Here is a 23,451-nt window from a genome sequence, read left to right on the forward strand (position 1 = left end):
ATATTTATACATTGTAATAAGATCACCGCTAAGCCTTAGATTCTCCAAACTAAATAACCTCAAGTGTAATAACCTGTCTTGGTATTGCAGACCCCCTAGTTCCCTAATAACCTTGGTCGCTCTTCTCTGCACCCGCTCCAGTTCAGCTATGTCTTTCTTATACACCGGAGACCAGAACTGTACACAGTATTCTAAGTGTGGTCGCACTAGTGACTTATATAGAGGTAAAATTATGTTCTCCTCATGAGCATCTATGCCTCTTTTAATGCATCCCATTATTTTATTTGCCTTTGCAGCAGCTGCCTGACACTGGCCACTAAATGTGAGTTTGTCGTCCACCCATACACCCAGGTCTTTTTCAGTGACAGTTTTGCCCAATGTTTTACAATTAAGCACATAATTATACATCTTGTTCGTTCTACCCAAGTGCATGACCTTACATTTATCCCCATTAAAGCTCATTTGCCATTTATCAGCCCAAGCTTCTAGTTTACATAAATCCTCCTGTAATATAAAATTGTACTCCTCAGTATTGATTACTCTGCAGAGTTTAGTGTCATCTGCAAATATTGAAATTCTACTCTCTATGCCCCCTACAAGGTCATTAATAAATATGTTAAAAAGAAGCAGGCCCAAAACTGACCCCTGTGGTACCCCACTGCTAACCGTGACCCAGTCTGAGTGTGCTCCATTAATAACCACCCTTTGTTTCCTATCCCTGAGCCAGCTCTTAACCCACCTACACATATTTTCCCCTATCCCCATTGTTCTCATTTTATGTATCAACCTTTTGTGTGGCACCGTATCAAAAGCTTTTGAAAAGTCCATGTACACCACGTGCACTGCATTCCCTTGGTCCAGTCCGGAACTTACCTCTTCATAAAAGCTTATCAGATTAGTCTGACAGGAACGGTCCCTTGTAAACCCATGTTGATATTGGGTCATAAGGTTATTCTTCTCCAGATACTCCAGTATAGTATCTCTTAGAAAACCCTCCAGGATTTTACCCACAGTTGAGGTTAAGCTTACTGGCCTATAATTTCCAAGTTCAGTTTTTGTCCCCTTTTTGATTATTGGCACCACATTTGCTATACGCCAGTCCTGTGGTACAGACCCTGTTATTATGGAATCTTTAAAGATTAAAAATAATGGTCTATCTATGACTGTGCTTAATTCCTGCAGTACTCGGGGGTGTATCCCATCCGGGCCCGGGGATTTGTCAATTTTAGAGATTTTTAGACGCCGCCGTACTTCCTGCTGGGTTAAGCAGGTGACATTTAACGGAGAATTTTTATCCCTGATCATGTTATCCGTCATGGGATTTTCTTGTGTAAATACTGATGAAAAAAAGTAATTTAGCATATTGGCTTTTTCCTCATCCTCATCCACCATTTCACCCAGACTATTTTTAAGGGGGCCAACACTATCATTTTTTAGTTTCTTACTATTTATGTAGTTAAAGAATATTTTGGGATTATTTTTACTTTCTCTGGCAATGAGTCTCTCTGTCTCAATCTTTGCTGTCTTGATTTGCTTTTTACAGAATTTATTTAATCTTCTGTATTTAGTTAATGCCTCATCACTACCTACTTGCTTTAATTCTTTAAAAGCTTTATTTTTATCTCTTATTGCACCCCTTACAGCTCTATTTAGCCATAGTGGTTTCCTCCTATTTGTAGCATGTTTATTCCCATATGGTATATATTGTGCACAGGTCCTATTCAGGATGTTAATAAACGTCTCCCATTTTCTTTGTGTACTTTTATGTCTCAGGATATCGTCCCAGTTACGTAATTGCACCAAGATCATCTCTCATCCGTTGGAAATTTGCCTTCCTGAAGTTTAGTGTCCTTGTAACCCCTCTACTACACATCTTATTAAAGGATACATGAAAACTTATTAATTTGTGATCACTATTACCCAAGTGACCCTCAACCCTTATATTTGATATGCGGTCTGGCCTGTTGGTTAATATTAGGTCCAGCAGTGCCCCCCCTCTTGTTGGGTCCTGAACCAGTTGTGAAAGGTAATTGTCTCTCATAGTAGTCAAAAACCTATTACCTTTGGTGGAACTGCAGGTTTCGGTTCCCCAATGTATTTCAGGGTAGTTGAAGTCCCCCATGATAAGGACTTCTTCTTGAGTCGCAGCTTCATCTATTTGCTTTATGAGGATATTCTGTATGGTGTACAGGTAATACAGGGATCACCAGTGACATTATACACAGGAGATCTGTATATAGTGTCAGTGTACAGGTAATACAGTGATCACCAGTGAAATTATACACAGGACCTCTGTATATAGCATACAGTGTGCAGGTAATACAGTGATCACCAGTAACATTATACACAGGAGCTCAGTACACAGTATATAGCGTGTGTGCATATAATACACTGACTCACCAGTGACGTCTGTAGTTGAAGTCCTTCATGTTTGCTTTTCTTCAACCAGCACAGACCGCCATCACTTCTTATAACCAGGACTCATCTCTGCAAAAAATAACACACAGTCATCAATAGCTGATCACTTCCAGAGCATTTTCCTTACTTTTCCCTGACTTCATCCTATGTCAGATGAAGAAAAAAAGCAACGTAGTACCGCCCTGCAGTGTAACAGGATACCCTTTTGTTCCCTCCATAGAAAACCGCTTCCTAAAAAGTAAATTATATTACAGTAGTAATAATGTCTCTAATTAGACCCTAAAGAAATTATGTTCCCCACTTGTCACCATAAATTAATATAGCATGTTAATCATTCTGGCCACCAAACAGTAATAAAGTCCCTCATACTGGCCCCCTTTATTTAATAATCTCACTCAGCCTGGCCCTCTATATTTTATAATATGCCCCAGCCTGGCCCCCTATGTCCCTTGTCCAGACTGGCCCCCAGATATCCATCCCGCTTCCCCAGGTATACATACTAGCCCTAATATGTCCCTTGTCCTGCCTCACCATATATCTCTCCTGGACCCGCATATATCCTTCCTGGTCCCTTGTCCTGGCTCCCCCCCATATAGCCATCCTGGCCCCACATATATGCAACCTGCCCCCCATATATATCCACTCTGGCCCATCCCCATATATCTTCATCCTGGACCCTTGCCCTGTCCCCCTCACCCATAAATCTATCTTGGGCCCCCATATATATGCATCCGGGCTCCTCATATATCCATCCTGGTCACTTGTCCTGCCCTTCCCCCCATATATCCATCCTGGCCCCCCATATATGCATTCTTGCCCCCTCATATATATCCATCCTGCCCCCCTTCATATATCCATCCTGGCCACCCCACCATATATCCATCCAGGCCCCCCATATATATGCATCCAGGCCCCCCCATATATATGCATCCTGGTCCCTTGTCCTGCCTCTCCCCCATATGTCCATCCTGGCCCCCTCCCCCCATATATCCATCCTAGCCGCTCCATATATGCATCCTGACCCACCATATATATGCATCCTGGTCCCTTGTCCAGTCCCCCCATAAATCCATCCTGGCCCCCCACATATATGCATCCTGGCTCCCTCATATATCCATCCTTGTCTCTTATCCTGCCCCTCATATACTGTATCTATCCTGGCCCCCCCATATGTATCCATCCGGCCCCTTGTTCTGCCTCATGTATCCATCTGGCCCCCCACATGTATCCATCCAGCCCCCCCGAATGTGTATCCATCCAGGCCTCTTGTCCTGCCCCTGCATGTGTGTATCCATCCTGGCCCCTTGTCCTGCCCCTGGCCCCCATGTGTATCCATCCTGCCCCCCCCGGTACAATCATCCATCCTGGGCCCCCCTGTATGTGCATCCATCCAGTATACAGGACGGGTGGCGGATCTCTTACGTAGAACATGATGGGGTGGGAGAGTGGGTAAACCATTGGTCAGACTCGGTGTTAGATGTGGTCAGAGCAATACAGAAAGGTTTCTCTCTAGTGTAACCATCTTTTTCATGGTCCCACCTCTATTTTTCTGATATCAAGTTGACAAAACTACATATTTAAAGGTGTTGGTCATCACTGAGATTTTTTATGTTTTGCTTATATGAATGTATTTGTGGCTAAAAAAACAGTTTTGCAATTGGGTTTCATTAAAAATTTTGCACAGTTTGGCTTCTACAAGTTCTTTGTTTCCTGGCACATTTAGCTTTGATGTGGTCTGTGGTCATAAATCAGCTGAGAGGAGCTCAGAAAATCCTGCCCCCCTACAATCATCCATCCTGGGCCCCCCTGTATGTGCATCCAACCAGGGCTCCCCCCTCCCCTGTATGTGCATCCATTCAGGGCTCCCCCTCCCCTATATGTGCATCCATCCAGGGCTCCCCCCTCCCCTATATGTGCATCCATCCAGGGCTCCCCCCTACCCTGTATGTGCTTTCATCCAGGACTGCCCTGACTGTTTATGCATCCATGCAAGGCCCCCCCTTCCCTGTATGTGCATCCATGCAAGGCCCCCCTCCCCTGTATGTGCATCCATCCAGGGCCCCCCTCCCCTGTATGTGCATCCATCCAACCCCCCTCCCCTCTATGTGCATCCTACCAGAGCCCCCCATCCCCTGTATGTGCATCCATTCAAGGCCCCCCTTCCCTGTATGTGCATCCTTCCAGGGCCCCCCATCCCCTGTATGTGCATCCATCCAGCCCCCCCTCCCCTGTATGTGCATCCATCCAGCCCTCCCCCTCCCCTGTATGTGCATCCATCCAGCCTCCCCTGTATGTGCATACATCCAGGCCCCCCCTGTATGTGCTTCCATCCAGGGCCCCCCCTCCCCTATCTGAGAGAGAGATAGGGAAGAAAAAAAAAATATTTTACTCTTACCTCCCTGCGCTCCCGGCGGCGTCCTCCTCCTCTGCAGTTCGGCGCACTCATTGCAAAATGGCCACCGACACAGCAGAGGCCAGCAGTGGATGTGTGCGCCAGTCGCATGACACTGACGTTATACGCCGGGTGCACACTTGCCAGTATCAATCGGGACACGAGCCGCAGCAGTTCAGGTAATGAACACTACGTGCGCGTGCCTCTGCGCTTTTAAAGGGTCCGCACCCCTTAAAACCGCAATTTTTTTCTTCTCCTCCTCCTGGCTCCTTCCCACAGCCAAGGGCCCACTGGGGAATCCCCGGTACCCCGCCAGGCCAGACCGACCCTGAAATGGAACCCTGAAAGAGACTTTTCGCACTTCCAGAAATGGCGACAGTTGGGATGGAGGAGGTTGGTGCTATATTGGACTATCAGGGGCAGCTAAGCCAAGCCCGCCCCTGGGGGAGCGGTGTACATCAAGTGACAACCACCCCTTTCCACTGAATGCTGGAAAATGGGTGGAGGGGCCGACTGATGCCCCTTCCTGGAGCGGGAGTGGCACCGCTTATCAGGCTGGGTGCGGCTGTTTGGCGCCATTGAGCCTCGGAAGAACGGACACGATGCAACGCTGCAGCTGCCGTGGCCTTGGACGAATGGAGTGGAGATGGCGGGAGGTCGAGGCTAGCCATATCACCTGTGCCTGGGAGGCACAGCCGGTGTACCGGACACTTACCCGGAAATAACCCCGGACCGAGCTGGAGCTGCCGACAGCTGGACCTGCGGAGCGGAGGGAGGAGGCATGCCCGCCTGCAGCACAGGCCGTGCCACAGCAGCCATTGGAGAAACTGACGCGTCCTGCGGAACCATCTGGCCTGGAGGCCCGTCCTGCACGACGGCGGGATGAAGAACAGCAGCGGACACCAGGCGACGGGACCAGAAGCAGCAGAGGGACGGCGGGGCAATTCCCACGGGTAATGGCTGGCGACAGCGAGCCCAGCCAGCGGTCGGAGGCATCGTGGAAACTCCGGTCGCTTGGGTGCCCGACTCCCCGGAGGAGCTGCGGAGCAGCCGGAAGGAAGCAGCAACCGCCTCCCCGCCCCGTGCGGACGCTAGGCCCAAGTCCCCGATAGTGATTCTCAGCCTTCCCGCCCAGCTTGGCCCTGTCATACTTTACCTTATTAAAGAGGCAGAGACTGGCCACAAAGTCTACCTCAAGGCAGCCTCCAGTAAGCAAGGGAGGGCTCTGCATATGGGGGACTGGGTGTCCTTCTATAAAGAGTACTGTCCCCGCGGCTACTTTGCGGTGGCCGTGATCGTGTACCCCGAGGAATACGGAACCCTGTAAAGGGGAGGTGGACTCCTGGGTCTCGGGCACTAAGGACACTCGTGGCCCAAGGACTGCCAGACATCCTGGGGGGCTCCACGGCTGTGGAGTTCCTTTCTGCAGGCGGAGAACATCTGCCATCAGGAGACGACCTGGAGCACCGTTGACTTTCACGGACTACCGGGACTGCTGTGCGCATTTGGCAGCATGGGGACTGTTCCGCATCCCCTTAGGGTAAGAAACCCTGTTTCCTAACGCAGCAGGGATGTTATAAGTTTATACTAGAATTCTATGGAGCCCGATGACATGGGTCAGAGATTAAGACAGACATGGTATATCACAGTTCAAGATGTATATATATCTTATTGCAGAAATACGCACTTCAGCTGACAGATGCAAAGCAGACAATAACACAGTCTCAGTAGTAGGCACAAGTAATAGTACAGACCGAGGGTGTGAATACCAGTCCAGCAATGCGGAATCCAGGACCCAGAGCCCGGGCCTAATGGAGAGCAGACCGTAGCAGAGGTTTTTGCAGAGCAGGTATAGCAGAGTCCTTCCGTGGTACGTAGATACGGGAACAAGCGGGGTATCCCGAAGAGTAGAAGAGGCAAACAGGTTGCTAGTCCTTCCAGCTTGGCAGCAAGTAAAGAACAAGATACACAAGCAATGCATAGTGTTCAGAGTTCCCTAATGTATACAGCAAACAGCAAACAAGGAGTCTCAGACAGGAAACAAGATGGCCCCCGTGAAGCCAGCAACTCCATCTTAGTTAAGGGCAGAATCCATCAGAAGTAAGGGCAAGAGCAGACAAAACAGATATACAATCCCAGTCCTTACAAGGGATGTAGAAGGGGTACTTTCCGCAAAGGAAGGGTGCGTGTTGTGAGTTCATTTTCCCCTTCACTACTGAGGCCCGAGGAACTCCCTCTTCTGGTAAAGAAAGGTAGTGAGCCTGATTATCAAACACCTGAGTCTGATGATGATGACTGGCTGAGTGGAGTTACTGACTGGATATAAGGCTGCGGACGCCCTTCTGCCCTGCGGGTGATTTCTCTGTGGGATCCTTGGAGACCAGTCTGAATTCCTGCTCTTCTAAAGCTAAGTTTTCTGCTCGGCTTTTTGCATTTGACTTTGTTTTGCTTTGTTTTTCTGGATTTCTGCCATTCCCTGCTGGGGTGTGCTGAATTCCTTTAGCTCTGGCTTCTGAAAATACCTGAGTGCTGATTTAGTTTTTGAAGCCTAGCTGCTTCAGGGTCTTTTTCATATCAGCTTGTTGGCTTATGTCTTTGATAGGGTTTTGGCAGATTGCAGACAGCAACCTTCCTTTCCTGTTCTGTTTAGTTAGCTTGGGCCCCATCATTTGCTCAGCCTATCTTTCTATCTGTGTGAGTGTTTTTTCATCGTGCTTCACCGTCATTATATGTTGGGGGCTGCCTTTTACTTTGGGGTCTGCTCTGGGGCAGTTTAGATTTCCTTTTCTGTCTTTAGGCTATTTAGCGCTCTGGCTGTGATCGAGGGGTCTAGGGCATCGTAGGAACCCCCCACGGCTACTGCTAGTTGTGTTGATAGGTTCAGGGGTCTGCAATCTGATAGTTGCCAACTTCTCTGGTTTTCTGGACGCAGCTTCTATTTTGGTGTCTGCCTCCTACGGTGACTCAATCATAACAGGGGCGCTCTTGTGGTTGTAAAAGTTGTTAAAACAGTTAATGCTGTGTCATGATATGACTGGCCCTGCGTGATGCGACCCGACAATCAGTCGGTCACAAAAACAGACAAGGGGACACCGGGGACACAATTACAACGGTGGGCCCTGCAATAGGGAACGGGGAAAGGGACACCTCCTGCACTCTCCTGAGGCTGTGTCCTGGACTATCCTGACATCCCTATACAGCTTCTTTCAAACCGTCGCCGACCAGGATACCTCAGTCCTCACTTGCCCTCCACCTATCCCTCACTAGGGAATTGGCTAGTGCGGACACTGGTCCCACCGCTGCACTAATAAAATATCAAGGAAACTAACAGACAGGGAAAAACAAACAACACTTAGCTTTCTCTGCAGTCTTGCACAGGACAGCAGAGTAAGGCACCCGAACTCAGCAGAAACACCACTGCTCCAGAAAGCTCCTCTCTTCAGCAGCATCACCACTGCTCCAGATAAGCTGAACCACCTCTGCACCAGGTAGGACCAGTCTTTACAACAGTTGGTTTCCAAAGGACCTGTATTAATGCTGGTGTACCAGGTCACCTTATATAGGAAGGTGGGAGTGGTCACCAGCAGACTAACTAAACATGCAGTAACACCAGCGACCACTGGGGGCAAAAACTGATATTAACCCCCGATGGCCTGAAAGAAAAAAAGTTTATATCAGAGCAGCCCAAACTGACACAGATCCAAAAATGGATCGTGACATTACGGTTAAATAAATATTTGAAGTTATACATAATGAAAAATATTTAACAGATATGCTGAATAATTTAAATGTTGCCAGAAAAATGGTAAAATCGTTATACTGAAAATGTGTTCAAGAAGGTTCAAAAATGTGAATAGGTAGAAAATGCCTGCCATGATAAATTATAAAAGAAAGTATAAGATGGCTTGTGATTTGGAAGACACAGCGGTCCACAGGTCGGATCCTTGGTGGGAGATACTCAAAACTAAGGAGGGGGTAAAATGGTGACCTGGTAGGCCAGACCCTCGGTCATTTCGCCCCTAGAGCTAAACACAGTTCTGAAAGTAAGAAATGCAGCAGAGGAGAGCACCTGTTGAGGAGTCCAGGTTGTCCTACTCCAGCCAATGAAGGGATTTGAAGTGTAAGATACGTGGGGTGAGTACCCGTTGAGGAGTCCGGGTGGTCCTACCCCAATGAATGGATATAGAGGTGTAAGTGCCTGTGGGTAGCCGTCAGCTACTCAAAACTTAATTGCTCCTGACTCTGCCCATCCTGTGTAGAGCTAGAGGGCTCCAAGCTCTGCTCGGCAACCGGCCACACAGACAAACGAAAGTGGGGAAGCACTAAAGAACAAAGGATACTGGATTGTCGGGGATGACAATGGTCAAAGGAAGGGGATATGTAGGAGGGTGGACTAACATGTGGACCTGTCTGATTAAGAAGGAAAATGTAAAATATGTTGTGTACAATGTTTGACGGGGATTCATATATATGTGTAAGGAAACAGCTAGAATTAGTAAGAGACGGTGTAATACCGGGTTTTCGCCACTACATGGAGACATAGGATAGTGAGTATAGGACTTAACAGCAGCTGAAGCTGGGAAGCGCAGAGTCATGGTGGACAGAGTTACGGGACTGAGGAGGGGAATTCCCAAGAAAGGGGATAAAAGGAAAAAGGGTCCCAGGGTAAGGGAGAACCCCGGAGGGGAGAGAGTAGAGAAGAGCTCAGGAGAAGACGGAGGAAGGAAGAGCTCAGGAAGAGACATAGGAGAGAGAGACGGATAGTCAGGGGGTGGCCCTGACAGGACAACTGCAGACCAAAGGATGCTGACTAAAGGACGCATGGGGTACCAGATGACTGGACAGAGAAGGGGCAGTAAGTGTCACAGCGGGCAGACTCGACCAGGGGAAGCGCTGTGGCCGTGGGCCTAACGGCAGCCACGGTGAAAGAACCCAGAGAGTCATCGCCAACAGGATTAGGAGGAGGTGATAGGTACCCGGGCCAAGGTGCAGAAGCTGTCATATTGCTGTGGATGTCCAAGAAGACACCCAATAAAGTGGACCTGATTGAAGACAGACGCAGAAACACGTTCAGTCTGTCTCGCAGCTGAAAGGGACCACCCCCCAGTCGGCACACGTACTACATATGTCAGTAAGGTCACGCCCATTAGAAAGGAACTGCCCTGGAGTATGAATATCACATACATCACTGCAATTCCTGGCTCAGAAACCGGCAAATCCTTTCAGCGCACAGAGTGTGCACTGGGGTGATTCAAATTCTGCAGTCACACATTTTAGACCAGACAACCCCTTTAATGACCTATCCTAAGAATAGGCCATTAATGTTAACCCCTTTTTGCCATGAGACGTACTATCCCGTCCATGTGCCCTGGGACTTAATACCCAGGGACGGAATAGTACGTCATGGCATTTAATGCGACATCGCGACTTAAGTCGCGATGATCGCATTAAAATTCCGACGCCATCGGACCTTATAGTAGATGTCCTTGGCATCCTGGGGTCTGTCGCCGCCCTCCCTTCCTCCTGAGCGCTGTGATTGGCTGTTGAAATCGAAACAGCCAATCACAGCGCTTCTCATTGTTTCAGTCAATCGGCGCGGCTGAAACAATGATGTCCTAGGCTAGGATCGAATACCGATGTACTCAACCCTGGATCTGATTCCTGGCAGCGCCAGGCACCGGCAAAACCCCCCCGGATTGGTGCGATCGTCGATCGCATCGATTGCGCCAATCGCAGGGCACAGCGGCGCTATAGCGCCGCTCTGCCCTGCCAGTATCGGTCCGGATCGGTGCTGTATTAGCACCGATCCTAGGCAGGGACCTGATACAGGCCCAGCAGGGCCTGCAGGACTGGTTGGCGCGATCGATTAGATCGGCGATCGCGCCAACCACAGGGCACAGCTGCGGTCACTCTGTGACCGCTTTGTGCCCTGCTGATGACCTGGGCATGACCTGCCTTTGAATCGGAGCTGTGAGCTCCGATCCTAGGCGGTTGCCATGGTCACCAGGCAGTGCAGGGATTGGTGGATCGATGTTATCATTCGATCCCACCAATGACAGGTCACAGCAGCGATGTGATCGCTCTGTGACCTGTCCCTGACCTGCCTGTGACCTGTATGACAGCTCTGCAGGGGGTCCTCACACTAGCTGAGGATTCCCTAGAGAGCGGTCTTACGTCTGGATCTCCTGGTGTGCTGAGTATTGTGGTGCCACAGCAGCTTGTAGCATCACAATACCTGCTAAAGAAAGAAGAAAGAAAACCCTACAACTGTAAGTATTGCCTGATCCCCGATCCCTGCCCAATCTAACTTCACCCCCCCAATCTAGCTTCATCCTCCACCCCCCCTTTGCGCCACCTCCGTGCGCACATTTAGCAGCCGCCGAGTGTTGATTGGTGACGCAGTTCACCAATCAACACTTGTGCTTGCTTTTTTTTCCCTAAGCCCCCTGTGCGCCAGCTCCATATTCGCATCCTACAGCCACCAAACTTTGATAAGTGACATAGTTCACTTATCATAGCTTGTGCCTGCTGATTTCCTTTTTTTCACCCCCCCTTTGCGCCACCTGACTACAAGCGTAAGTGCTAATCCCTGTCCGATCTCTCTTCATCCCCACCCTTAACCCTTCTCCCTCTTTTTACCCCCCTCATTCCCCCTTTGCGCCGCCTCTGTGCGCACATTTAGCATCCCCCTTTGCGCCACTCCGTATTCGCATCCCACAGCCGCCAAACTGTGATAAGTGACATAGTTCACTTATCATAGCTTGTGCCTGCTGATTTCCTTTTTTTTCACCCCCACTTTGCGCCACATAACTACAAGCGCAAGTGCTAATCCCTGATCCCTGTCCGATCTCTCTTCATCCCCCCTTCCCCCTTCTTTTTACCCCCTCCATCCCCCTTTGCGCCGCCTCTGTGTGCACATTTAGCAGCCCCCTTAGCGCCAACTCCTTATTCACATCCCACAGCCGCCAAACTGTGATAAGTGACATAGTTCACTTATCAGAGCTTGTGCCTGCTGATTTCCTTTTTTCACCCCCCCTTGCACCACACCTGTCCGCACACCCAGCAGCCGCCACTGAACTTCGATAAGTGACGCCGTTCACTTATCAGAGCTAGGGCCTGCTGTTTTAGACTTTTCTTTTCACAGGTATTTTTCTCCCCATTTCCTTTTTTCTTTATCTTCACAGGATAGTGTGCACCAATCACTAGCCCCCCACACACATAGTTATAAATAAAGTACACCCAAGCACCACTTTCACAAAAAATGTCCCGCCCATTGCGTTCATCCCAACAGCGCTATTCAATGGAGGAGGCATATTCTTACCTTGCCTCCGACACTGATAGCGAGGAGGAGGATCCGACTTTTCTTTATTTTTCGGATTCTTCATCCTCTTCCTCTTCCCCCTCCTCATCTTCCTCCTCGGGTCCTGTGGAACTGCCACGCAGACGCTCCAGGACAGAAGATGAGGCAGCGCCCACCATGCCCGAAGCTGATTCAGTAGACCCTGTATGGACTTCGCCCCCCGAAAATTACGAGCCACTGATTCCTGATTTTGTGGCAGAATCAGGAATCAAGTTTGACTCCACCAGCCTCACAGAAATAGACTTTTTCAAAGTCTTTTTCTCTGAGGATTTTGTTAACCTCATGGTGGAGCAAACTAATTTGTACGCTCGTCAATTTTTGGTGGAAAACCCGCGTTCATCATATTCCAACTGGTCTCCTGTGGACGCAGTTGAAATGATGCAGTTTTGGGGCCTGGTCCTCCACATGGGGATACTGAAGAAGCCAGAAATTCGGCAATATTGGAGTGTTGATATTTTATACAACACTCCAGTGTTCCGAATGGTCATGGTCCGGACGCGTTTTGAGGCCATCCACAAGTTTCTGCATTATACCGATAATGCACAGTGTCCCGCACGAGATGACCCCAACTTTGACCGTCTGTTCAAAGTTCGGCCGGTCATCGAACACTTCAACAAAAAGTTTGCTGAAGTGTACGTGCCCCAAAGGGAGATCAGCGTGGATGAGTCCTTGGTCCATTACAAGGGAAGGCTCGGATTCCGTCAATACCTGCCCAGTAAGAGGGCCAGGTACGGAATCAAGCTCTACAAACTTTGTGAGAGTACCTCAGGGTACACTCACAGGTTTAGAGTCTACGAAGGAAAGGACACCAGGATTGAACCCCTTGAGTGTCCTCCTGTCCTGGGACTGAGTTGGAAAGTTGTGTGGGATTTGGTTCACCCACTGCTGGATAAAGGTTATCACCTCTACACTGATAACTTTTATACCAGCATCCCACTCTACAAATCCCTCTCTGCGTGAGGTACCGCAGCCCTTGGTACTGTCCGCAAAAATTAGAGAGGCCTTCCGAAGATGCTACTTGGGCAGATGCTCAGAAAAGGTGAAAGCAGAGCCCAATGTTGCGACTACCTACTGGTGGCCAAGTACAAGGACAAGAGGGATGTCCATCTCTTGACCACCATACACGGTGATGGCAGCACCCTCTGCACTGTACGGGGTACCTCCACACAGGTCAGCAAACTGACCTGTGTCGTGGGGTACAACAAAAACATGGGGGGCGTTGATCTCTCCGATCAATACCTCCGAACAACTTTTGGGGTCCAATTTCTCCTGATACTCTTGGGAAAATAACAAATTGGGGACTAACAGATCATTTTTGTGGAAAAAAAAATTATTATTTTTTTTTCACGCCCGGGCATTATAAGCTTTAGCGAAACATTTGGGGGTTCAAAGTGCTCACCACACATCTAAATAAGTTCCTTAGGAGGTCTAGTTTCCAAAATGGGGTCATTTGAGGGGGGTTTCCACTGTTTAGGTACATCAGGGGCTCTGCAAATGGAACATGACGCCCGCAGACCATTCCATCAGTCTGCATTCCAAAACATCATTACTTCCCTTTCGAGCCCTGCCGTGTGCCCAAACAGTGTTTCTCCCCCACATATGGGGTATTAGCGCACTCAGGACAAATTGGACAACAACTTTTAGGGTCCAATTTCTCCTGATACCCTTGGGAAAATAACAAATTGGGGACTAAACGATCATGTTTGTGGAAAAAATATGATTTTTTATTTTTACACCTGGGCGTTATAAACTTCTGTGAAGCCCTTTAGGGTTCAAAGTGCTCACCACACATCTAGATGAGTTCCTTAGGGGCTCTAGTTTCCAAAATGGGGTCACTTGTGGGGGATTTCCACTGTTTAGGCATATCATGGGTTCTCCAAACGGAACATGGCATCCGATTTCAATTTCAGCCAATTTTAGGTTGAAAATATCAAACGGCGCTCTTTCCCTTCCGAGCCCTGCTGTGTGCCCAAAAAGTGTTTCTCCCCCACATATGGGGTATCAGCGCACTCAGGACAAATTGGACAACAACTTTTGGGGTCCAATTTCTCCTGATACCCTTGGGAAAATAACAAATTGGGGACTAAACGATCATGTTTGTGGAAAAAATATGATTTTTTATTTTTCCACCCGGGCGTTATAAACTTCTGTGAAGTCCTTGGGGGTTCAAAGTGCTCACCACACATCTAGATGAGTTCTTTAGGGGGTCTAGTTTCCAAAATGGGGTCACTTGTGGGGTGTTTCCACTGTTTAGGCATATCATAGGTTCTCCAAACGGAACATGGCGTCCGATTTCAATTTCAGCCAATTTTAGGTTGAAAAAGTCAAACGGCGCTCCTTCCCTTCTGAGCCCTGCCATGCGCTGAAACTGTGGTTCCTCCCCACATATGGGGTATTAGCGTACTCAGGACAAATTGGACAACAACTTTTGGGGTCCAATTTCTCCTGTTACCCTTGGGAAAATAAAAAAAGTTGCTAAAATATAATTTTTGTGACTAAAAAGTTAAATGTTCATTTTTTCCTTCCATGTTGCTTCTGCTCCTGTGAAACACTTGAAGGGTTAATAATCTTCTTGAATGTAGTTTTGAGTAGCTTGAGGGGTGCAGTTTTTAGAATGGTGTCACTTTTGGGTATTTTCTGCCATATAGAAGTGACTTTGAATATGAGGTGGTCCCTAAAAAAAATGGTTTTGTAAATTTTGTTGTAAAAATGAGAAATCGCTGGTCAAATTTTAACCATTATAACTTCCTAATAAAAAAAAAATTTGCTTCCAAAATTGTGCTGATGTAAAGTAGACATGTGGGAAATGTTATTTAGTAAATTACTTTGCGTCACATATTTCTCTATTTTAAGGGCATAAAAATTCAAAGTTTGAAAATTGCAATATTTTCAAAATTTTTTCCATATTTCCATTTTTTTTCACAATTAAACGCAAGTTATATCAATGAAATTTTACCACTAACATGAAGTACAATATGTCACAAGAAAACATTCTCAGAATCGCCTAGATCCGTTGAAGCGTTCCTGAGTTATAACCTCATAAAGGGACAGTGGTCAGAATTGTAAAAAATGGCCCAGTCATTAACGTGCAAACCACCCTTGGGGCTTAAGGGGTTAAAGCCCTGGACAACTCCTTTAATGGCTGGAGGCTGAGCGTGAGCAATCACGATTAGGTTTTAGTGCATAATGGCTTTAGTAAGACATATCATAATGTCTTTTGTAAGGCATATCAAATATGAAAACAAAAAACAGCTTACATATCAAATAAGAAAATGGGACCCGTTCAATCTGAGATCAACTTGACGTTGGTGAATGGGCTCACATCTTTTGGCCAAATTTTGTGCTAAGTATCTCATATGATTTTCTAGATTGCAAAAGCCATTATGCTATTCGTATTTCACATATTTTCATATTTTATATGCCTTACAAAAGCCATTATGCTATTCATATTTCATATATTTCATATTTGATATGCTTTATGCAATTGTGTGCTACCATTTCCTTATTTGACATGTAAGCTGTTTTTTGGTATGCACCTATTCAGACTAGTTCTAGATGTGCCGTCAATTTTTCTGTCATAGGTTTTAGTGCTGCAGGATGCTGCTTGGTCAGTAGAAATGAGTTTAACCATAGAGTTTAGTTGCTTGGTGAGCGCACTATGATGGCACCATGAGTTGTGCGCCCGCATTCATACAGAGAACCATAATTCACAGCGTGAGATTAAAATCACCAAAATGTAAGTTTATCATGTAAAAACAACGGCCCGTGAGATATGTGCACACAGGACTGACACACAGCAGATTTCACCCTGTTGTAATGCAAAGCTGCAGCATTTCCTCAATTCAAATCAGCTTTCCATGTTCTGATTTTCTTGTGAGCTTGTCTCTATGCATATAGTCAACAAACAATCTCAGAACAGCAGTGTAAAGCATGGAGGATTGACAACACAATAGTCAGAATGGATTTTGGTTTTCATTTTTCAAGCCTTTATTAGTCAATGCAGTTAATACAGTCACAGGTCAAAACCTACAGAGACATGGAAAAAGCCACCATCATGGGTACAGGGCATCTATCGCCATCTTGTGTTCAGCCTTAGCAAGTGCAATTAGCCTACTGCTCAATCGTTGTGGCAGAAAAGGTCCTGAGAGAAGATAAGTCACTCATACATCAGGGCATTAGTATTTTCTAGGGGGACACTCTGAGGGCATTATTTATTTAAGCGGGCACTCAGAAGGTGCTATTACTGGGTTAGATGGTGTAATATTTGCTTTGCCCCCAAATACATCCTTTGCTAGTACACGGCAGATGCTAGGTACAGTAGTCCACATCCTAAGACCTGATTCCATTTACACCCACATTATTGCTTCCCTGATAAGAAGATGCTGTATATTTTTACTTTATACTTCTGCACAGATTCTGCAGTTTTCTTGTGTCGTCTTGGTTCCACCTTAGATTGGTGACTTTACTGGACAGGTCGGATCTTCATCTCTGAGAACTTATATGAGTAGTGATAGCCCTTCCCGTAGGCCCAGTTTATGCCATCAGCATAAGAGTCGTGCTGCCCTCCCTGATAGGGGCCATTCAGGTTTGAGTGGTGGCAGTTTCCGTACCACCAGCCTCCTTTGTATAAGGAAGCGCAGTTACTTGCTGACGAATCTTTATCCTTTGTGGAAAATGGCATGTCGGCGTGAACATCCATACCATTACCTGGAAAAAAAAAGTCAACACCGGCATCATGAATAATTGTGAATCTAGATCAAGTCTTTAAGGAAAATGTTGTCATTGGTACAAATGTGACTTTCCATTCACAATAATGGCCACTTTCTAACTACTAGTATTCAAGGCAATTTGTATGTGGACATAGATATAGATAGAGCTATGGATCCTCGCAGAAAAGCACTAATGTATGTAAATTAGGTGTAGACACTATTAAGGGCCCCCAGCTACCCCAGAAAAGGCGCATCTATCAAGCCCAGCCCCAACAAAAAAATAAACAGGGATTGCCATCTCATACATGTATGGCATATTCACAGTATATGCCACAAGGCTATCACAGCACTGTTGCAGGATATCCCGGGACTAGGGGCTCCTTCCCTATCCATAAAGCTAGAGGCATCCTAGCTTTCCCTGCTCCCCGGATTACTTCTGATGGTGAAGATGCTGGGGCCAACTGCCTTACTGAGCTACTAAATCAGCCCTTATCTGTCCCTTCCCCCACCCAAGTGGGGTAAGTGGGGAGATGTAGTGTATAAGAATACACAAACCAGACTAGACATACAGGAATAAATTAAAATATCAATCATACAAACATGCAATCACAAACAACAGAGAGGAACACCAGAAAGCAAAGGAAGTAAAAACAAAATAGAAGAGGATGACTATATACACACAGACAAATCACCAAGGATCAGTTTTCTGAACAACACTCCAAACGCCTGCTCAACCAACCAAAACCTCCAGATCCTGAACCAGGCAGTATGAAACTATCACTGACAATCTCTGATTGCCAGAGGCGAGTTTATATAGCAGAGGGGAGTGGCAAACACTGAACTGCTGAGACCATCAAAGCAGGAAAGCTCCAAGAGCTCTCAATTGAACATATTAAACCCTGTACTGCTAGCAGAAACCTGCAACATTTAATATGAAGGTGAAGTGCTTCTAATTAGTTCAGGAGTACGTGAAATCATACACCGCAATCTTCTGGCCCCTTTCTGTCGTGGTAAACCTAAGACAAAGGCTGGAGCTACATGGCGCCTATAGCTGTGACACAGATTGCACAGCCAAAAAATGTGTAAAAATATTTGGAGGACCAACAACCTGGTTCATGGTGCCCAAGACTACCAAAATTCTCATGCCTGCTCGATCCTCGATGCTTCTTCTGATTAGTAGGCTCGAAGAAGAGGCATCAGGGATACCAGAAGCCAGGAAGAGGTTCGCATTGGTCTGTCCTACAGGGACTAGTCATGTGACCACTGGGAATCACTGTGATCAAGATCTTGGGAATCTTTTTGCACCACACCATACTGCAAGTGAATGGAGTCGCACTGGGACCTGCAAGGTACCACACAAAGCAAGTTGGAAAAAATGCAATTGATTCCAATTTTTTGAGACATACTTGTCGCAGTGCCTTATTGGTCACAATACAACTCTAATCACTTGTACTATGCTATGGTATAGCAATAGCCTATGACAATCAAAATGTTTGATAGATGAAAGTCCCACATCTAACTCTAAAACAGTGCTCCTTATTCAACCGCTGGGAACAGAGGTGGCCATCACAGCTCATTCCAACCATTTGTACAGGAGTTCTAAAAATTGCTCAGCAAGTAATGGATATGCCATAAATGTAGCAGATTAAATAAAACGTTGATGGCCTCTCCTTGTGTAACCTGGAATCTCCATGGTCCACAGAAGGAAGTCTGTGTAGCTCATGGAAATAACTATCTGAGATTATATGTCAGCCCGCTGTGCTGCAGAACAGACATGGACAGCACTGCAATATCCACTGACGTACAAGGGTCAGACCACCACGTCTCATGTATTGATGTTATCACGGATGATTTAATGTGGTCATTTTCTGCAATGACAGATCCAATCACACAAACACTGTCTAAGAATAGAAAAGAAAAAACTATCCAATTAAAAGATAAAAATGTGGCACTGGGCAATTTTAGACAGAAGGCAAAATAACTTCCCCATTGTCCTATGCTAATGACAACACATGGTCCGTAGGGTATAAAGTCTAAAGTGTTGTCATGGGGCGGACATATTCGGCTACTAAAAAAAATTTTTTAAAAATTACATGGCTAAGTCCTAAAAATCATTGTGTCATAGCCTTACTCTAGATATCCAAACCTTTATAGTCCCCCGCCCCATATCAGTGATTTTCCCCCTATCTTACCTGCGTTTCCTTCTTTGAAATCTCCAAGTACCAACTTATAATTTTCATCCTCTCCCAAAACCTGGAAAGATGCGTACTTGGCATAATGCTGCAGCTTCTCAAAATCTTTCAGGTCAATCCGCATTTCCCATGTACCTGTGGGAAGAGGTTGGTAAATGTCAGTGAACTAAATACTGGTATGTTTGGGGACACACGGTGACTTCAGCCGCGACACAGGTCACACACCGCCAAAGATCACTGTGTGCCGCTACTAAGCACCCTGTCACTCCATTTAAAGCCTATTGAGATCCAGGGTGCTTGCTTGAGTACCGATCTATTGATACACGTCTTAGGGTACCGTTACACCTAGCGATGCACCAGCGATCCCGACCAGCAATATGACTCGGTCAGGATCGCTGGTGCATCGCTAGGTGGTTGCTAGTGAGCTGCCACACAGGCAGATCTTACCAGCGACATCGCAGGGGATGGGGATCGCTACTTACCTGTAAAACACGGCGATCCTGCGTCCTCCCGCCTGGCTCCACGCGTCGCTCGTCGGCGCCACAGGAAGCGCCGCAGGAAGTGGCCGATGAGGAATGGTCCAGGAGCTTCTCGCGTGATCAGCGATAACCAGCGGGGGAGACGGTCGGAGGTAAGTATCAGATGCAGCGATATCGCTAGCAATATCGCTGCAACGTCTCAAAATCGGTGACTTTACAGCGATATTGCTAGCGATATCGCAGTGTGTAACGGGGGCTTGAGACCCCCGATCAGTGGGTGGTCTCCACAGTGTGGTTTCCAGCCATTGTACATCACTTATCCTTTGGATAGGTGATGAACATTCTTCATGGGATGGATTAGCTGCAAGAGTGGGTCCCCGAATTCAGAATGCCAGCAATGATCGAAGGGTTATTTTCATGGTGGCTTTACAAGAGCACTTCCAGCCCCCTCTCCTGCTTGCTAGGGGGTGGTGTACTCCTGAATAATATTTTGGACCAGGGGCAATGTTGCACCATTGTCCCGAACTGTATGTTCTACAATGCAGCTAGCAGAGGAATCTTTGTGTCTTCAGGATCAGAGGAGCTGAGGGGCACTGATCCAAAGATCCGGTCAGCTTCAGGGTAGTGGTCGCAAGTCCTGCACTCTATGCAGCGTTGTACTGGAGCACCTTGGGCCCACCAGAGAAAATCATTCTTGGGGCTCACTATGTAGCTACATAGAAATAAATACAAGACCACCAATTGTGTGGTAAAACACGCTACTATCAGGGTATAATATAAGGTATTACATGTCTTAATTATGTAGCAGGGGTTGGGGTAGAATCATAGAGGGGTAGCCCCCTCATAGAATTATAATGTAGCCTCCATCATAGAATATAATGTAGCCCCCCCTCATAAAATATAATGCAGCCACCTCTCATAGAATATAATGCAGCACCCCACAAATATCATGCAACCCCCTCATAAGGTATAACGCAGTCCCCACCATAGAATATACCTACAAAAGACAAAATGGGAAAACCCCTGCTGTAATTAAATAAATAAAAAGCAAAAGTGGATTTAAGTAATACAGAATTCTTAGTAATACTGTATTTGATCAAATATAGCATAAAAGCCGTCCCACCATCGACAAGGTGACTCTGTGGTCGGGGCAGTCCTACACTGTCTAATATTAAAAACCTTATCATGTGTCAAAGTTGACGTCAGTGTGTGAATAAGGGCAGACAAAAGGACCGGGTCCCAACCAGTGGACACCAGTCAGTCAGGGGAAGCCTTTAAATACAATTTCTAGCTCAGGAGAGGAAGGCCACACCCCAGCTTGCACAGAATGCAAGAATACAAAGAAAGTACAATTGAGCTTGGTTTGAGTTGGTATACATGCAGCATATAAACACATGTTCACATTGGCCATAAAGCACAGAATATAATGCAGCACCCAACAAAATACAATGCAACCCCCTCATAAGGTATAACGCAGTCCCCACCATAGAATATAATGCAGCCCCCTCTGTTAAGCATAGGGTTCCTGTCGCTGCACAGCAGGAATCCCGAGCCTTGCATTCGGCAGGCTCCCATTCCTCTCCAGCCACAGAGGAAGCTGCTCAGCAGACTCGTCGATCCCGGCGCTCTGCTCAGACCAGCTCTGTGGGTTTGGTTGCTGCTGCCACCTCTGGTCCAGCTATAGCAATGCATGCTGGGCAGCAGCGAGCTACTCCAAGGACTAAGTCCTCCTTTCGGTCCACTGAGCATGCCCGTGGGACGATCTCTCATTGGAGATCGGAGGTCACATGCTCAGGTCCTTCTCCAGCTCGGATTGGTCCAACAGGAAGGTCCCGGAAGGACACTGCTATGAAAGGTCCAGGCGATGAGTGATACAGTCCAAAGAGGAGCGCCAGCCAGGCGTGATTAAGGAAAAGGTGCAGCTCCAGCCAGAAACCTCAACAGAGGAGAAAAAATGCACTGCCACCTGAGGAAGACAGCTTCTATCTGTCGAAACGCATTGTGGATATCTAATAAAGGTGTCATGATCTGACAGTTTTAAATTGCACTGGGTGAACTTTTTTTACTTTGGAAAGTTCCAAGGTGTCTTGACTGTCCCCGGTGGTGGTTAGTGGTATCGCACTTTAGGTTTTTGTGCACGTAATTATGGATCAGGTGTGACACCCTATAAAGGTGTGCTAGGGGTGTGCAATCACTGCCTGTGATATTGTGAGATTGTTCATTCTGAGTTGGAGAGCCTGGTGGAAGGATGGAGCTGAAGAGGAGTCCTGCGCAGCTTAGCCAGGGGGGAAGAGTGTCAGCGATGGTGTCTGGACGAAGGGCTGGCATGGCGTGGTGGGGTCGCAGTGATGGAGTCAGCGGGAAGTGTCTGCATGGTCTGGTGGAGTGGCTACTATGGAGAGTGGCACTCACCATGTGGGACTTGGCCGCTGAGCTGGACTCAAGCATGCTTGACTTCGTGACAGAAGCTGAACTCATCCTTGGGACTCTGTTGCTGAGCAGCTGCAACTGGTGGTGGTCTCTACTCCAAGGCTGCACTAAGGTGAAGGATCCTGTTATGGTGATGGATCCGGGTGGAGGAGAAGACGCACGCAGGTGGTGGGCTCTGTTGCTAGGAGCGCACGCAACAGAGCAAAGCTAAGTGGTGTTTCCCCTGTATTGTCTTTCCTCATGTGTGTTATTAGTGCAGTGGTGGGATTAGTCTCCGCACCGACCCATTCCCTAGTGAGGGTTTAGGGTCAGGGTGAGCAAGGGCGTTAAGGTACGCGTGCGGCGACAGGTGCGGAGCCTGTATAGGGAATGTAAGGAGTGCAGGGACACTGGCTCAGGGGAGCTTAGGAGGTCTCCACGTCCCCCATTCCCTATCGCAGGGCCCACCATTGTTAAAGTTTCCCAGGTTCCCTTTTATTATTTAAATGCGCCTTACTGGAGGCGGGGTTTCCAGAATTATTGTATAACGTGTAGTACCTAAATTCGCCAGGTGGAGGCGGCGTATCCACCGGCACGTTTTATTATTTAAATGCGCCCCACTGGAGGCGGTGTATCCAGGGTCACGTGTGTCACATGGGTTCGCCTTGCGGAAACATCTGCGTCCTGACACACGTGACCATGACATTATCACAGGCCTTACAGTTTTTTTCTTCTGGTGAGCCTTGGTCATGTGGAGACCTGTTAGTAATTGCTGCCGGGCCTCACTGAGGTGAGTGGGGAGCGGCATGGTGTGTTAGAGCCGCTGCAGCAGCAGTTATCAGGGTCTGGGGCCTCTGCTCAGCTAACCAGAAAATCACAAAAAAAATGGCGGTTGCGGGTCTGGCAAAAGCCCCTGGAGTCGCTGCTGGGGAGCGGGACTTGCTCATGCACGTGGGCGTACCCAGGCAGGTGGGAGGAATGGTGCCCCACGGAGCTGCTTGGTGTTCCCCGAGGTGAAGGGGTGCGTTCCAGTGATGAGCAGACTGGTGTAGAGTCCGCGGGGCTTACGCCAAATCTTCAATACCATCGAAGAAGCCGCCCCTCCTGGTCGTATGGAGGCGACCAGTGAGTGTATATATTTTCCTCCATATTCCTGCGGCTCTGGTACTAAAGCCCCCTAGAGTCGCTGCTGGGGAGCGGGACTGGTTCATGCATGCGGGCGCACCCAGGCAGGTGGGAGGAATGGTGCCCCACGGAGCTGCCTGGTATTCCCCGAGGTGAAGGGGTACGCCCCTGTGGTGAGCTGACTGGTGTGATAGTCCGCGGGGTTTACGCCAAATCTTCTATACCACCGAAGAAGCCGCCCTCCTGGTTGTGTGGAGGCGACCAGCGAGTGTATATTTTCTCCATTTCCCGTCCCCTTCTCCTCCTGGTGTGTGCAGCAGGTGTGCTGCGGGGGAGTAGGGACAAATCTCAACCCTCGCCATTAACC

General features: G+C 47.6%; 1 protein-coding gene across 1 annotated transcript in view; it reads right to left on the reverse strand.

Moving 5' to 3' along the window:
- Positions 1 to 16,131: 16,131 nt before the first annotated feature.
- The window catches only part of LOC141101645 (ficolin-1-A-like), a 60,274-nt gene continuing 52,954 nt past the window's right edge, over positions 16,132 to 23,451 (reverse strand). The window contains exons 8-9 of the mRNA XM_073590864.1: positions 19,072 to 19,206; positions 16,132 to 16,877 (exon numbers count right to left, since the gene is read on the reverse strand). Coding sequence (XP_073446965.1) covers positions 16,633 to 16,877; positions 19,072 to 19,206 — 380 coding nt within the window. The 3' untranslated portion in view covers positions 16,132 to 16,632. The remainder of the gene's footprint in view (positions 16,878 to 19,071; positions 19,207 to 23,451) is intronic.

This window comes from Dendrobates tinctorius, unplaced genomic scaffold (assembly GCF_039654945.1).
Source record: "Dendrobates tinctorius isolate UK_male_01 unplaced genomic scaffold, ASM3965494v1 ptg000120l, whole genome shotgun sequence".
Lineage (NCBI taxonomy): Eukaryota > Metazoa > Chordata > Amphibia > Anura > Dendrobatidae > Dendrobates > Dendrobates tinctorius.